The 12,853-nt window shown below is 37.9% G+C and overlaps 2 protein-coding genes across 3 annotated transcripts; one reads left to right on the top strand and one right to left on the bottom strand.

The window, feature by feature from the left end:
* Nucleotides 1-400: 400 nt before the first annotated feature.
* LOC122353647 (TRAF-interacting protein) lies at nucleotides 401-5,160 on the bottom strand. The gene is made up of 16 exons (XM_043251520.1): nucleotides 5,010-5,160; nucleotides 4,771-4,875; nucleotides 4,408-4,465; nucleotides 4,222-4,308; nucleotides 4,097-4,136; nucleotides 3,878-4,005; nucleotides 3,686-3,780; nucleotides 3,292-3,405; nucleotides 2,996-3,083; nucleotides 2,802-2,891; nucleotides 2,163-2,251; nucleotides 1,923-2,078; nucleotides 1,784-1,823; nucleotides 1,590-1,700; nucleotides 1,236-1,286; nucleotides 401-1,129 (listed from the first exon to the last, which is right to left on the bottom strand). The coding sequence occupies exons 2-16, from the start codon at nucleotides 4,866-4,868 to the stop codon at nucleotides 1,013-1,015; spliced, it is 1,362 nt and encodes a 453-aa protein (XP_043107455.1). The 5' UTR covers nucleotides 4,869-4,875; nucleotides 5,010-5,160; the 3' UTR covers nucleotides 401-1,012.
* A 138-nt stretch (nucleotides 5,161-5,298) lies between these two features.
* mon1a (MON1 secretory trafficking family member A) lies at nucleotides 5,299-10,841 on the top strand. 2 transcript variants are annotated; one of them, XM_043252608.1, is made up of 6 exons: nucleotides 5,299-5,448; nucleotides 5,981-6,251; nucleotides 7,602-8,018; nucleotides 8,395-9,160; nucleotides 9,240-9,387; nucleotides 9,632-10,841. In XM_043252608.1, the coding sequence occupies exons 2-6, from the start codon at nucleotides 6,122-6,124 to the stop codon at nucleotides 9,770-9,772; spliced, it is 1,602 nt and encodes a 533-aa protein (XP_043108543.1). In that variant the 5' UTR covers nucleotides 5,299-5,448; nucleotides 5,981-6,121; the 3' UTR covers nucleotides 9,773-10,841. The 2 variants fall into 2 exon arrangements, with proteins under 2 accessions (XP_043108543.1, XP_043108544.1); XM_043252609.1 differs by having other exon boundaries at nucleotides 5,356-5,443.
* The last annotated feature ends 2,012 nt before the right edge of the window (nucleotides 10,842-12,853 follow it).

Below are 12,853 nucleotides of genomic sequence, written 5' to 3'. Positions count from 1 at the left end.
TTTTTCATATGATTTCATAGTGCTGAATTTACAGAACTCCAGCGTCATCGGATCATTCAGGAATTATTCTAATATGCATATTTAATGCCCATGAAACATTTCATATTGTTGTGCTGCTTAAAAATCAGTTTTTAGTCAGGATTCTTGGACGATTACTGAATATCCTGAAACACTCAAACCTTTAGCACCCCCTGCTGCCTCTTCAGACTAACACCTTTTGTGTGTGAAGTTAAGATTCACTAAAACCAAGCATTTCTAATTGTGCCATTTATCTACATGCTACAAATGTTATCAGAAGGCTGAAAATCAATTGAAGTTTTGTCTGGGTTATTAAACTCCATTATTTTGGAGTTTGATATTTAATGAAGATCATATTTTGTCAATTGCAAGAATCTTGATGGAGATTAAAAAAAGAAGCAATAGTTTATTGTTTCAAATTATATTCATCTGTACAGAGACAAGAAAACGAAAAGGAAAAAAAAAACTATTTCTATCAAAGTCATTTAGAAAGAAAAAGACAAAATCAGACAAATATACATACATAAACTGGACATCAGTTCTGATCTAAATATGCTTCACATGCCAGAAATTCAGCCCTGTTCAGATAAGTTGGTGAGGAAAGTCAAATAAATAAACTCTTTTCTATCTCATGACAGACAAATTCATTTCACTGTAATATGAGGCGCCCACTACCACGATTCGGTCTGTACAAAGAAGAGTCTAAAAACACACATAGATAAATATACAGATCAACTCGAGCACTAAACGTCCTTTTCAGTCCCTACTGAAAATTTCTTAGAAGTGGCATGAAGTGTTTTCCGTTCATCACCTGCTCCTGGTGGATGCAGATGGCCCCGAAACAGGTCAGACTCGCGCAAGAAAATGTTCTTAGCGAGAGACCACTAGGACCACCTCCCTTATTAAAGTTGCTGTAAATGGTTGCTTCCCTTACTGCTTTTTTGGCTGGCATTGTGAGAAAAATGTCTCCTGCAGGCCTGTAATGGGAGATGTTTCATTCTAAGAAACCATCCAAAGTGGTCAGGCTGGAGGTGGGCTTGCTTGTAACAGGCCTGGACACCTTCTTTCTCTTAGACTTCATGGCGAGGGGTCGAATCTCAGATAAAGGAGACTGGTGGACATGCTAGAGTTAAGAAAACACTATGGGGAAAAAAGCTACTTTGTATATGTAAATGCATAATGGTAGCAGTATGAGTATTTTCATTGGATAAGGATACAGGTTGGATAAATTTGGCTCTTCCTCCAAGTCCATCATAGCCAGATCTTACCTGGAATAAAAAAAAACGTGCATTAAGGCAAACTGCACAAAATGTTCAAAAATGTGGGGCTTGGATTTTTAGTTGTTATTGAAAGAATACAGCAAGAATGCATTCAATTAAACAAACGTGACAGTCAATACATTTATTTTTATATATATTTCTCATAACCACAATTATTTTATATTGTTTGTGAGTGTATTCAGAAACATTTAAGAAAATCTTACCACCCCTAAACTTAAAAGTAGTAAGTTTGCTTGAAAACCAAGAAAAGCTGACGATAAGTTGCGAAAAAGTTGCATAGAAATCTCTCACCGTGCCAAATTTGCATGGGTCCAGCATGCTCCCAAACGCGTTCTTTCTGAAGAGCAGCGAGTTCCTTAACAAGGGCCCCATCATGACATCATCTTCCTTAACACGAGCTTTCTGAGGAAAAAAAAAACAAACCATGCAAACATTACACCCGCCATCTAATCTCATGTCAGATTATTCAGCAAGAACACACATACACTATGTCCGAGCGCATTTTCTGTGTTTTTGAGTGAGGACCTGTGGAAAAATAAAAACAAAAGGATATAAGTAGAAATCATATGAGCAGTGTGTATTGTTTTGGACTAAAGACGGTATTGTTTGAATTAAAAAACTCACGCTGAAGGGTCCAGACGCATCTTCTTAGATGGAACCTGAAGGGGTTTCTTCTCCGCCTGTTCAGGTGTGTTAATGTCAAAGGTCAGGTTGAGGTCGATTTCCTGAGAGTCTGTCATCAGACCATGACCAGGAGGCTTCAGCTCCACAGGAGCAGGGCTGGAGATGCAAAAACCAACGTCTCTTTCAGCAGATCTATGGAATAGCCCACAGGTTTGCTCAAAATACAAACCGGTTTCTGACCTTTCAAAGACCAGTCTGCTGATGGCTTCATTAGTGCGAGTTGGAGTACTCAACGTCCGCTGAAGAATTTCCACCTTCTTCTTCAAGCTCTACGGAGTTGAGAAACACAGCAGAGTCAGCACCCCCTTGTGGCTGATTTGAATAGCATCATGTATTTTGGTGCATTTTTACAGAATTGTAGAATTTTTACTTCATCTTTTCTTTTAATTTCATTTTTATATATTTTACAGTTTTCTACCTTAAGGCAAAACACAACACAGGTGAACTGTGAAAAATTTATATCGACACACGTTCCCAGTTAATTATTCTAAATATATTATGACTTTACATTTGTATGTTTAAATATTAAGCTATTAACTACATAAAAACAGTTTGAACACTGAAAAATGAGTTTCATTTAGATAACACACTAAAATACAAAATCCCAAACTTTTTTCAGTCACTCCAAAATTGTGCAAACACACTCAAAAATATCAAATATTTGATAATCCAGGTAAATATTATATGAACAGAACCCTCTGTAAAAGCCTTCATAATATAGATAAGATTAATGGCCTTTAAAGGCAAGTATTGAAACAGAAAGAGACTAAGCAATTAGATAAAGTGTAGTTTTAAAATAGATAAAATAGAATTTCTAACAGTTATCTCTTTATCTGCGCTGGACAGGTCCTTCTGAAGTGCCTTCATGTCCTCCTTTGTCCTGTTTGTCTCTGTAGTAGCCTTTTGCAACTGCAGTAATAAGAAATAAGAAAACTATAAAAAAGAACAACAAGCAATTACACGTTTCAAATAGTGATATTTTTGATATGTAGTCTCAGATAGAAGCAATTAACCTTGCTGTTCGAACAAATCATTTCCCTCTTTAGCTTTTCGCTCATCTCATTTGATGACTTGAGGCTCACTTTCAGATTGTCGTATTCCCTGAAAATAAAAAAAGAGGTTAGTTCGAGCTGTAATATCTGCTCTGTGGATATGACGCTTAAATATAGCATATGAGGAAGCACACGTGGTGCACAAACATTGTAAAAAGGTTCGAGGAAGTGAAAGTACTGAGGTTTTAAGTTTTAAACTGCATGTCTACGCTAGGTAGAAATGAAAGAGTGGCTGTTTTCAGGAAAGCAAAACGTACTTTTTAAGAGAGATGCAGTATATGGACAACTGTTCAACAGCAGACTGACCGACGCCCATGTCAGTGATCATGGCCTCCACCTCTGACCTTTGACCCTGTAGGACCACATCTAAACTAAAGAGACACACAAGAGAGCACATAAAAAAACAAAAACAAAACAAAACACAAATATTTTTTAACTAATCAGAAAGGCGATATGTTTTGATCACGAGGGGAGATGGACAAGCTTTCAAGACTTCTTCACTGTGTTTATGAATCACTGTTGAGTTTTAAGAACACTCCATTATTGATAAAGATGACAAATTTCAATACACACCATCATTTACTCACACGGTGTATTTTACTTGCATACACTTAACAACAAAATTCTGTCTTAGACAAATTAATGACTAACCTCTCGTAGGTTTTCATTTTGACTCGGAGACGCTTGGCTTCCTCTTTAGCGGCCTGCCCTTCATTTTTCTGACTCTCCAAGAAATTCATCTGTTTCTGAGAATTTCACGCACAACAATAATTTGATTAAAATACAACGTAGAGAGCATGCTGGATTAACGAACACGGCGGTTTTTAAGTAAAATAAATGTACCCGGAGGACAGAACACAGCATCTCTTTGTCTCCGACTTCCTTGCGGAGTCTATCCATGTCCTTCTTCTGCTTCTCAATTGTGTCTTTCAGAGTGTCCACTGACTTCTGCTTGTCCCTCCATTCTTTCTCTGAAATGCACCACGCATGTAAACACACAATAGAAATGGACGGATGTTTTAAGGATCGGTGAAGATCTTGAGGAAACGGTTTCAGTCTTACCTTTTTCAGACAGCGCTGCTTTCATGCGATCGAGCTCGTTCTGAAATCAGTCGAAGCCAGGCAATTCTGTCAGTTTAACTTCTTTTTTCTGGCTAATGAATAAATTCAGCAGCATGCGTTATTACCTGTAAACTTTCAGGATCCACTGGCGCCCCATCGTCCTCCGGGGCTACGTCGAAGAAGAGTTTGTTGATAATGTGCCGCGTGCTAACCTAAAACAGAAAGAGTGAGGTTACATTTCAGTCCATGCTTTTAATTAATTGTCTCAATCAGAAGAAGGAGTCAGTTAACAGGTTGAGGCAATGGTATACCTGTTTCCTGCATTGTGGACAGGTCTTGCTCGGGGCCGACTGAAACCACTGGAGAAGACTTTGTTGAAAGGAAAAGAAACACAGAAAATCAGCGAGAATCACTATTTAACGTTTAACATTCAAACGTTGACGTTTGAATGCACATACATTAATAATTGGTCAGGTTTACACACATTCTGACCAACTGACTTTCATAATATTACCAGGAACTAAAATAAGAGTTTTATAGACATTGCATACAAGTGCCATGCATGTTAATTAACACGAAGTCGCATAGTAATAGTTTAATAACGTTAGTATAATAATGCATGTAACATTATAAAACCAAAACAAACACGCAGTAGGGTAAAAGGAGACGCTTACCAGGCATAATGAAAAGTGTGACCACAGTGAATTGCAGCCACATCTTTAGAATTATCAAAGAAATCCGAGCAGATGGTGCAGTATGCTCGAATGGGCATTTTTGATCTAAAATACCAAGACACAACACAATATCAAAATCTCTATAAGTCGATAACACTTTTCCCTGCGCGGTTTGTTCATTACTGATGCGTTGCGATAGTCAGTCCCAGTTTATTACTTCATGCGCTGTACTTACTCACCCAGAAAAGTGCTAAGTCAATCGAGGGGTCTTATTCATACGCATTTGTTTAATTAAGCTCCATAATTATGCTCATACGGCTTGTTTTAGGTTTAGCTTTGAGCTCGTGAAGACAGCTCGCGGCGCGCTTAGTTCAAACGTAATGACTCCTCCTTTTCGGTCGCGTCATCAACATACGACTCCCTGCTGCCTGAGAAATGTACAGAAAACGTATCGGCGTAAATGTTAAGAGATGTTTACAAAATGTATGCGTTTAATTGAATTTTACCAAAAAAAAGCGTGAACAGTAGCACAGTTGCGACACTTAAAAAAAAAACTTATTGAATTAAGAACTACATTTCCCATAGTGCAACTCCTCCGTGGTGACGCCTGTGACAGTTCGAGTTGATTTTTGACCCAGGGAAGTCAACGTACACTGATTTGGACAAAAACTGTGTAAGGTACAGTAACGATAAATCGTGTTATTAGGAGTCTAAACGACGTGAACATCGTCTGTTATGCTTGATTAAGTTGTATCTGGGGCAGGGTAAGATGTCCTCTAGTGACATTCAACAGTTTTTAAAGGTTTAGCTCCGTGGCTAGTTCGTTAGCCGGTCATACTCAAGTGAGAAAATCCACAAATGTTTCATATGCCTTCAGTTCCAAGAATGTCTAAAGTTTGTCATTATTATACACTGTATTTTACAGTTTTAATCTGAGAAGTTTTTCAATACAATCTGCATTGAATTTTAATGCAATTTTGCTTGCAATATCATAATCGATATAAATGATATATAGTCTTGCGAGGTGTGCAATTTTGTAAATAACTGCTAATCATTATTAATATTGCAGGGAAGTTTTTTTTTTCTAACAGCATTTTAATAACATAAATTGCATAAAAATTGTATCTAAATCTCAATGAAGTTTTAAAAACTGGAATTTAGTAATTTCTTGTTCCTCTTTTAACGTGTCTTTCTGTAATTTCACTTCCAGACACTGATGGAAACTTGCACACTGCGGTGTAAGACCTTCAGAGCTGTTGGGATCATGCAGTGATTTGCTCCTGGCACTGACTGGTGGATCGGGACACTGCGTCCTCTCTCCTGCTGGGTCTCTCTCGTGTCCGATGCAAGGATGGCGGCAGACGTCCACAATAAGGGTGCACTCTGGGAGGTTAAAAATGGCAGCTTGGTGCCACCAGATCGACTCCGACAGGAACGATCGGAGAGTCCGACCCCAGGGCTGGTGGAGGGGACAGAACCAGGTTAGTTTCACAAATTTTGTGTAATGATGCAAAAATTAATCCTGGCTTTTCTCCAGGATTGTAATCGTTATTATCCTAGAAAAAAAAATTACTGCCAAAGATTTTATGATGCATTAATTAGTTATTAAACGGACCCATATGGTTCTTAAACCTAGTACAGGGTGGGTTATTTGTCAATCATGCATATTATCCCAGTGTGAGTGATCAAATAACTTGTGTGTTTGTATGTGATGGATGACTAGAATCTCAGAATTAGTTTAGCCGTGTAAATGATTCTTTAGAGAAGTTGAAGTTTGTCACAACAGGCAGTTTCATAATGATATGAAAGTTTTAACTTAATCTCCTGGAAGGCTTCCCAGAAGCCCTGGGAGTATGTGAGGGCTGCTTCCTGAAACTGGAAATCTAAGGAGCGTACCTGTATTGTATTTTGTGGTGTATTTGGATTTGTGGGAATTATTAATCCAAAATAAGTGATTTTTGACACATGTACTTAAAGCATTTGCAAAAGCTTCTTGGTCTGATTAACTGTCTAGTCGCAACATGCAATTTTTAAGGTCTTGTGATTGATATCAGTAACAATGCAGTTATTATTAAACATACAGTATCCTGAAACCAGAAAGTTAAGGTCTGTACCTGTATTTTATTTCTGTGTATATTTGTTTTTTCTGGCAAAGTTTTGATACATTTAGAAGAGATTCTGATTAATAGTTTTTTAACATTATTAAGAGAGCAGGGTGTTAACTGATGGCTAATGTATTGCAGATATAAACTATAAACTATCATTTAAACCTTTGGGATCAGTAAGAGTTTTCATGTTTTTGAAAAAGTCTCTTATGCTCACTAAAACTATTTATTTGATTACAAATGCAGTGAAACAGTAATTAATAATTGCATATTATTTTAAAATGTCACATGCACATACATCACTTTGATATGCTGATTTGGTGCCCAAGAAACATTTCTTATAATTAACATAGAATTATGTTAAGAACAATTTCAAGCTTAAAATGAACACTATTTATTTTAAATAAATATTTTAAATCTCATGCAATATTTCAAATGTCCTCACTGTCGCTTTGGGAGAAGTTTTATGCTTTCTCAATAATTAAAACCATATATAAACACAAAACGGTTATCAACAGCAGAAGGAGATGCACAATAAAAATGCTGAAATTTAATTCTTTATTTATAACAGTGCTCTCATATGCACAGAAAAATACTTATTTTTCTTATTAATTACTATTCATTTTGGTGCAGCAAGACTCATATAACTGATGGTAACATGAATGATATTTCATAAGTCGTAATGTGTGTTGTTATTTTTTTAAGTAATGTGTCACTCCTTGACAGGCGCCGGACAGGAGGGCGCCATGTTCGTTCACGCGCAGTCATTCGAGGACCTGACTGCTGACAGCGAACCCAACACTAATAACAAAGCTGCAGAGGAGGGAGACTCCAATCTAGAGAATGCTCGAGAAAAAACTCTGGAAGGAGGTGAGGAAGAGGCGCAGGAGGCAGGTTTAGCGGACGAACAGGTGGAAGCAGGGAAAGAGGAGGTGAGGCACAGCAACAAGACTAAAGAGGAGGACGTGACGAGTGAAACATGGCGGAGTCACAGGAAGCACGTGTTTGTCTTGAGTGAGGCAGGGAAGCCCATCTATACACGATACGGAACAGAAGAAGCGCTCTCCAGCATCATGGGAGTCATGATGTTACTTATGTCGTTTGTAGAGGATAAGAAGAACATCATACGCTCCATCCACGCAGGTAAGGGATGTCTAGAAACAAAGCAAAAAATTGATCAATAATGGAATAAATGACATTTTAAAATATATTATAATAGACTATTATTAATTATATTATTAATATTTTATTTGAAATAACATTTCACAATATTACTATTTGAGTGTATTTTTGAAGGGATTTGCATTTTCTGGTCAAATGTTTTTATTAATTTACATAATTTATTTCAATTATTTATTACTATTGTTTATTATTAATATTTAATATTAATATAAGTATATTTTTATTTATATTTGTGTCATGCTTTGGGTTTTAAATTTAAATTTTGTTCCAGCTAAAATGCAACAAAACAAGCGATAAACCGCATCTCTACATTTTTGTGTGTAAACAAATCTTTCAGATGGCTACAGGGTGGTGTTCCTGCGGAAAAGCCCTCTCATCCTCGTGGGAGTCTCTCGCACTAACTGCTCCGACCGGGAATTGACACGAGAGCTTCAGTACGTCTACTACCAGATCGTTAGCCTGCTCACCCTCACGCAGCTGAACCACGTCTTCCAGCACCGGCAGAGCTACGACCTGCGCCGCCTGCTGGCCGGCTCGGAGCACCTCACCGACAACCTTCTGCGGCTCCTCGACCGAGATCCGGGGCTGCTGCTGAGCGCCGTCATGTGCCTGCCCCTGGCCAGCTCGGCCCGCGACGCCGTCTCCTCCAGCTTGCAGGCCGCTAAAGCCAAGAGTCTGGTGTTCTCCATCCTGCTAGCGGGAAACAGGCTGGTGACGCTGGTGCGCAAGAAAGACCAGTTTCTGCACCACATGGACCTGCACTTGCTCTTCAACCTGGTCGGCTCTTCGTCTTCCTTCCGAGAAGGTGAAGGATGGACGCCAGTATGTCTGCCCAAGTTTAACCCAGCTGGGTTTTTCCACGCGCACATTTCTTACCTGGAGCCGGCCTCGGATCTGTGTCTTATCCTGGTGTCCACAGACCGCGAGGATTTCTTTAACCTTTCCGACTGCAAGAAGCGGTTCCTTGAGCGATTACGCAGACGCAGTGCATATCAGTCCCTGCAAGAAGCACTGAACACGCCAAGTTATCCAGTCTCACAGGTTGGCATACCTGAGCTGAGACACTTTGTGTACAAGTCTAAAAGCTCTGGGCTCTATACAAGGTAAGATAGCTTTTAGATAGATAGGCGCGCATCGATACCTCTTGCTTTTATACAACTTCCTGTTTTTTTTTCCTGTCAGCCCTGACCTTCCGGCACCGTACCAGACAGAAGAGGAGCATGAGAGGCTGATGGGATTGTACCAGCACCTGCACAGCTGCCTGCATCACCCCACGCGTCCCCTGCGCTACATTTACCGCTGCACGGAGACAGAAAACCTTTACGCCTTGGTGAGGCTGCCGTTACGTGCAACACGGTAGCGGTTCATATTCCATTCAGAGATTTTGTTATGTGTATGCACGCACGAGGAAGTAATATGGCATTTGCATATGTTCGGTTTACAGCGTTATAGTTTCTGTGTTGTCTTGATTTTATCGTTGAACAAGAGCTTTGGGTTAGAAAAGGTCAGAAGATGGATATAAAAAGGTTCATGTCTTTACTGTGTCTTTTGATCAATGCGTTCCTTCTCTGTAGGTAACGAGTGGTTTCGAGCTCTACCTCTGTTTTAGTCCTCTGGGAACGAAGGGCCTGGCTGTGTCTGCCGTCAATAAACTCCTGAAGTGGATCAGGAAGGAGGAGGATCGTCTGTTCATACTCAGTCCGTTGACATACTGAGCCGGTTCGGACTGTTCTGAAACACTAGTGGACATCTGTCCCCAAATTGCTGAAAGAGCAGCATCTGTGACATTACTTGAATGAATAAGGATGTAAATCGACGCTGTCAGATATTAAGGGCTTGATTGCTGTTTTGAGGGCTACCCGTGCTTGTTGAAGCGGTTGTCAGAGTATAAAATATGCTACTTCGAGATCAAATCTTTTAAACGCGGCCCTGTAACTAGCAGCAGAGCATTGAATGCAGTAGATTAGTGCTAACAATCGAGTAAATTCTCACAATGTTTTTGTTGGACACTAAACGTCTAGGCCCTGTGCTTTTTACCAGACCAGTCACTGTTTCAACTTCACATCCATGCTTTTAAATGAGCCGACAATGAGTAACAAGTATTACTGATTTCTTAAATTCGTTACCGAGCTGCGGCCTTTACATTTCCTTGTTTGCATGAGAAGATAAACTGTTCATATCATATTTAGAATTTCCAGCCTGGTGACGTGTATATCCTGCAAGTGTGGTTTGGTGGGACTAAAATGTACTTCCTCGCTAACAAAACTGACTTTATCTATATAACAGGCTTTTTATTTTAGAGTTGTGATTGAGCATGTGCAAACGACACCAAAAGCATGGCTCGACTTGAAGAGGAATCCAGGAATGAATTAGTTTGTATAAAGTGTGTCATTGTGTCAAATGTTTTATGTGTTGCTACTGAGAGCTTCCCCAGATCCCTAAAGGACCAATCAGAGATACCTCTAAAGCAATGTTCTCTTTTATGTTTCATAGATGTACTTGATTGTTAATGCGTTGCTAATGCTTTAATTTGATTGGACAGGATATGCGACGCTGTTTCAGGAGGACTTCTAATGTACTGCTCGTTTATTGTTCTAATTTTATGGAAAAAAAATCATAGATGGGTAGATGACTCGAGGGAACTAGGTTGAAATTTGCACATTTCGTGTTTCAGATGTATCGGCGGTGGCGGTGGCACTCATGTTTATGTTTACGTCTAGAGCTATTTTGACACTGGGCATCAAAAAAAAAACTATCAAAAGAAATTAAACCTTTATAAAGACATATTTGCTACATTACCATATTTCTCTCTCTGTCTCTGTCTCTGTCTCTCTCTCTCTCTCTCTCTCTCTCTCTCTCTCTCTCTCTCTCTCTCTCTCTCCTCTCTCTCCTCTCTCTCTCTCTCTCTCTCTATATATATATATATTAAAATGTACTTTATTCCTGTGAGTTTTTAGCATCTTGCCAGTCTTCAGTGTCACATGATGCTTCAGAAATCATTCTAATATATGTAATGCAAATTTATACATCACGTTTTTTCTCATTCGCAGTTGTTCTTAATATTTTTGTGGAAACAATGCTTTTTTTTTGCATAATAATACATTTAAACATTTGCTCCAGCAGGTGTCTACATAGAAATGCAAACTCATTATGTCATAAAGAAATTAGATTTAGTAACTGGTTGATGATAAACATGTGGTTATAAAAGGAAAACCAACATGAAATGCAAATCGGTGACAGATGCTGAAAATATGCTGATGTTTGAATAATGTCAGGATGGTTAATATTAATAGATTAGTTCACCACAAAAATAAACATTTCACATGTCGTGTTTGCCGTTGTGTTTCACAGAGTGAATTGTAACCCCTGAACAAAGAGCCTCTTCTGCTCTCAAGGAAAGAATATTAATAGGATCCCAATCAAAAATCAAATATCTTACTAGACAAACTGAAGCGTGCTTTTGTCCATAAAAGGCTAAAAGAAAATTATGTGCACTGTATTCCTTAAACAGCTGTTGTTAAAAGAGGAAAATTTGTTTTGTGAATATCAACACACACACACACATATATATACACACACACATATATATATATGTATATATATATATATATATATATATATATATATATATACATATATATATATATATATATATATATATATATATATATATATATATATATATATATATATATATATATATATATATATATATATATATATATATATACATATGTATATATATGCGTTTAATTTTATAGCAATTTTAACAGTTTTGACAGGACCCTTTTCTATTCTAACATGACAATGCCTCTGTGTATAAGGCAACGTTAAAAAAGACACTGAGCCCAAAACTCATCACTGAACACCAATGACATTCATTATATGGACAAAAGACTTCTATAGAACAGAAAAAGGCACATCCAATACTGTGGCATTCATATATTTTAAAATCGATTTCCATCTCTGTTGCAATATCATCATATGCTTTAACAATACGATTTGTACTCATGGATGTTACTAAAGAAGTGGAAGGGTGACTCAATACTTTTGGCAATATGGTATGTGTGTGTGTTTATTTGGATTCATCTGTATAACGTAGAGGAAACTATGTAAAATTGTATGCAAAAAATTTTAAATGAAAAACAGTTGCGGGAACATTTTGGGGATTATTTGAATATGGAAAAACTACATCAGCAAACACACAAAAGCTGGGTTTTTTCATTTCAGCTATAGCCTGTAGCGAAATACCAGTTTTTTTAAAATAATGAAATATTAAAAAAAAATCCTAATTTATTTAAATGAAAATATAATAACTATTATTTATAGATTCTGATATAATACGATAAAACGAAGGGTAAATAAGCTAGAATTACGTGAATCAGTGTTTTGAATGTATTTTCATACATGCTTTCAAAGAAATGAACAGCCATTCTCATTCATTGCTTATAGTACACAGTATTACTGTTCTTATGAGGTAACACTTTGATAAATACTTACATTCCTTGAATAGGTTTACATTATAAGACACGTATTCCACTTAATGCATCAAAGCCTGTTGAACGTAATCGTGTTGGGTTATGTAAAGAATGTAGCTGAATACCCAAACTGCATTCACCACACCTCCGTTATCAGGTATATAATGATCTGGCTCTGTCCATCTGACACCATTCACCTGGATCATGGCGCTGCCAATCATTTCTGTGGCTATTTTCACTGTCTTTTTCTCAGAAGGTACGGCATGCAAGACTCATTTCAATCTCTCCGTTGCTTTCACGGGCGTATCACTGATAAAC

This window comes from Puntigrus tetrazona, chromosome 11, assembly GCF_018831695.1.
Source record: "Puntigrus tetrazona isolate hp1 chromosome 11, ASM1883169v1, whole genome shotgun sequence".
Taxonomy (NCBI): Eukaryota; Metazoa; Chordata; class Actinopteri; order Cypriniformes; family Cyprinidae; genus Puntigrus; species Puntigrus tetrazona.
The sequence above is the reverse complement of the archived record's forward strand: the minus strand, read 5'-3'. Positions and strand labels throughout refer to the sequence as shown.

What these genes read in the sequence shown, in the direction of transcription:
- LOC122353647 (XM_043251520.1), bottom strand. Translation starts at nt 4,868, where the DNA reads ATGCCCATTCGAGCATACTGCACCATCTGCTCGGATTTCTTTGATAAT. An exon ending in GTCCACAATGCAGGAAACAG is followed by an intron (nt 4,309 to 4,407) that starts GTATACCATTGC and finishes TTTCTGTTTTAG; the next exon opens with GTTAGCACGCGGCACATTAT. An exon ending in TGATTTGTTCGAACAGCAAG is followed by an intron (nt 2,892 to 2,995) that starts GTTAATTGCTTC and finishes TTATTACTGCAG; the next exon opens with TTGCAAAAGGCTACTACAGA.
- mon1a (XM_043252608.1), top strand. Translation starts at nt 6,122, where the DNA reads ATGGCGGCAGACGTCCACAATAAGGGTGCACTCTGGGAGGTTAAAAAT. An exon ending in CATACGCTCCATCCACGCAG is followed by an intron (nt 8,019 to 8,394) that starts GTAAGGGATGTC and finishes CAAATCTTTCAG; the next exon opens with ATGGCTACAGGGTGGTGTTC. An exon ending in AGCTCTGGGCTCTATACAAG is followed by an intron (nt 9,161 to 9,239) that starts GTAAGATAGCTT and finishes TTTTCCTGTCAG; the next exon opens with CCCTGACCTTCCGGCACCGT.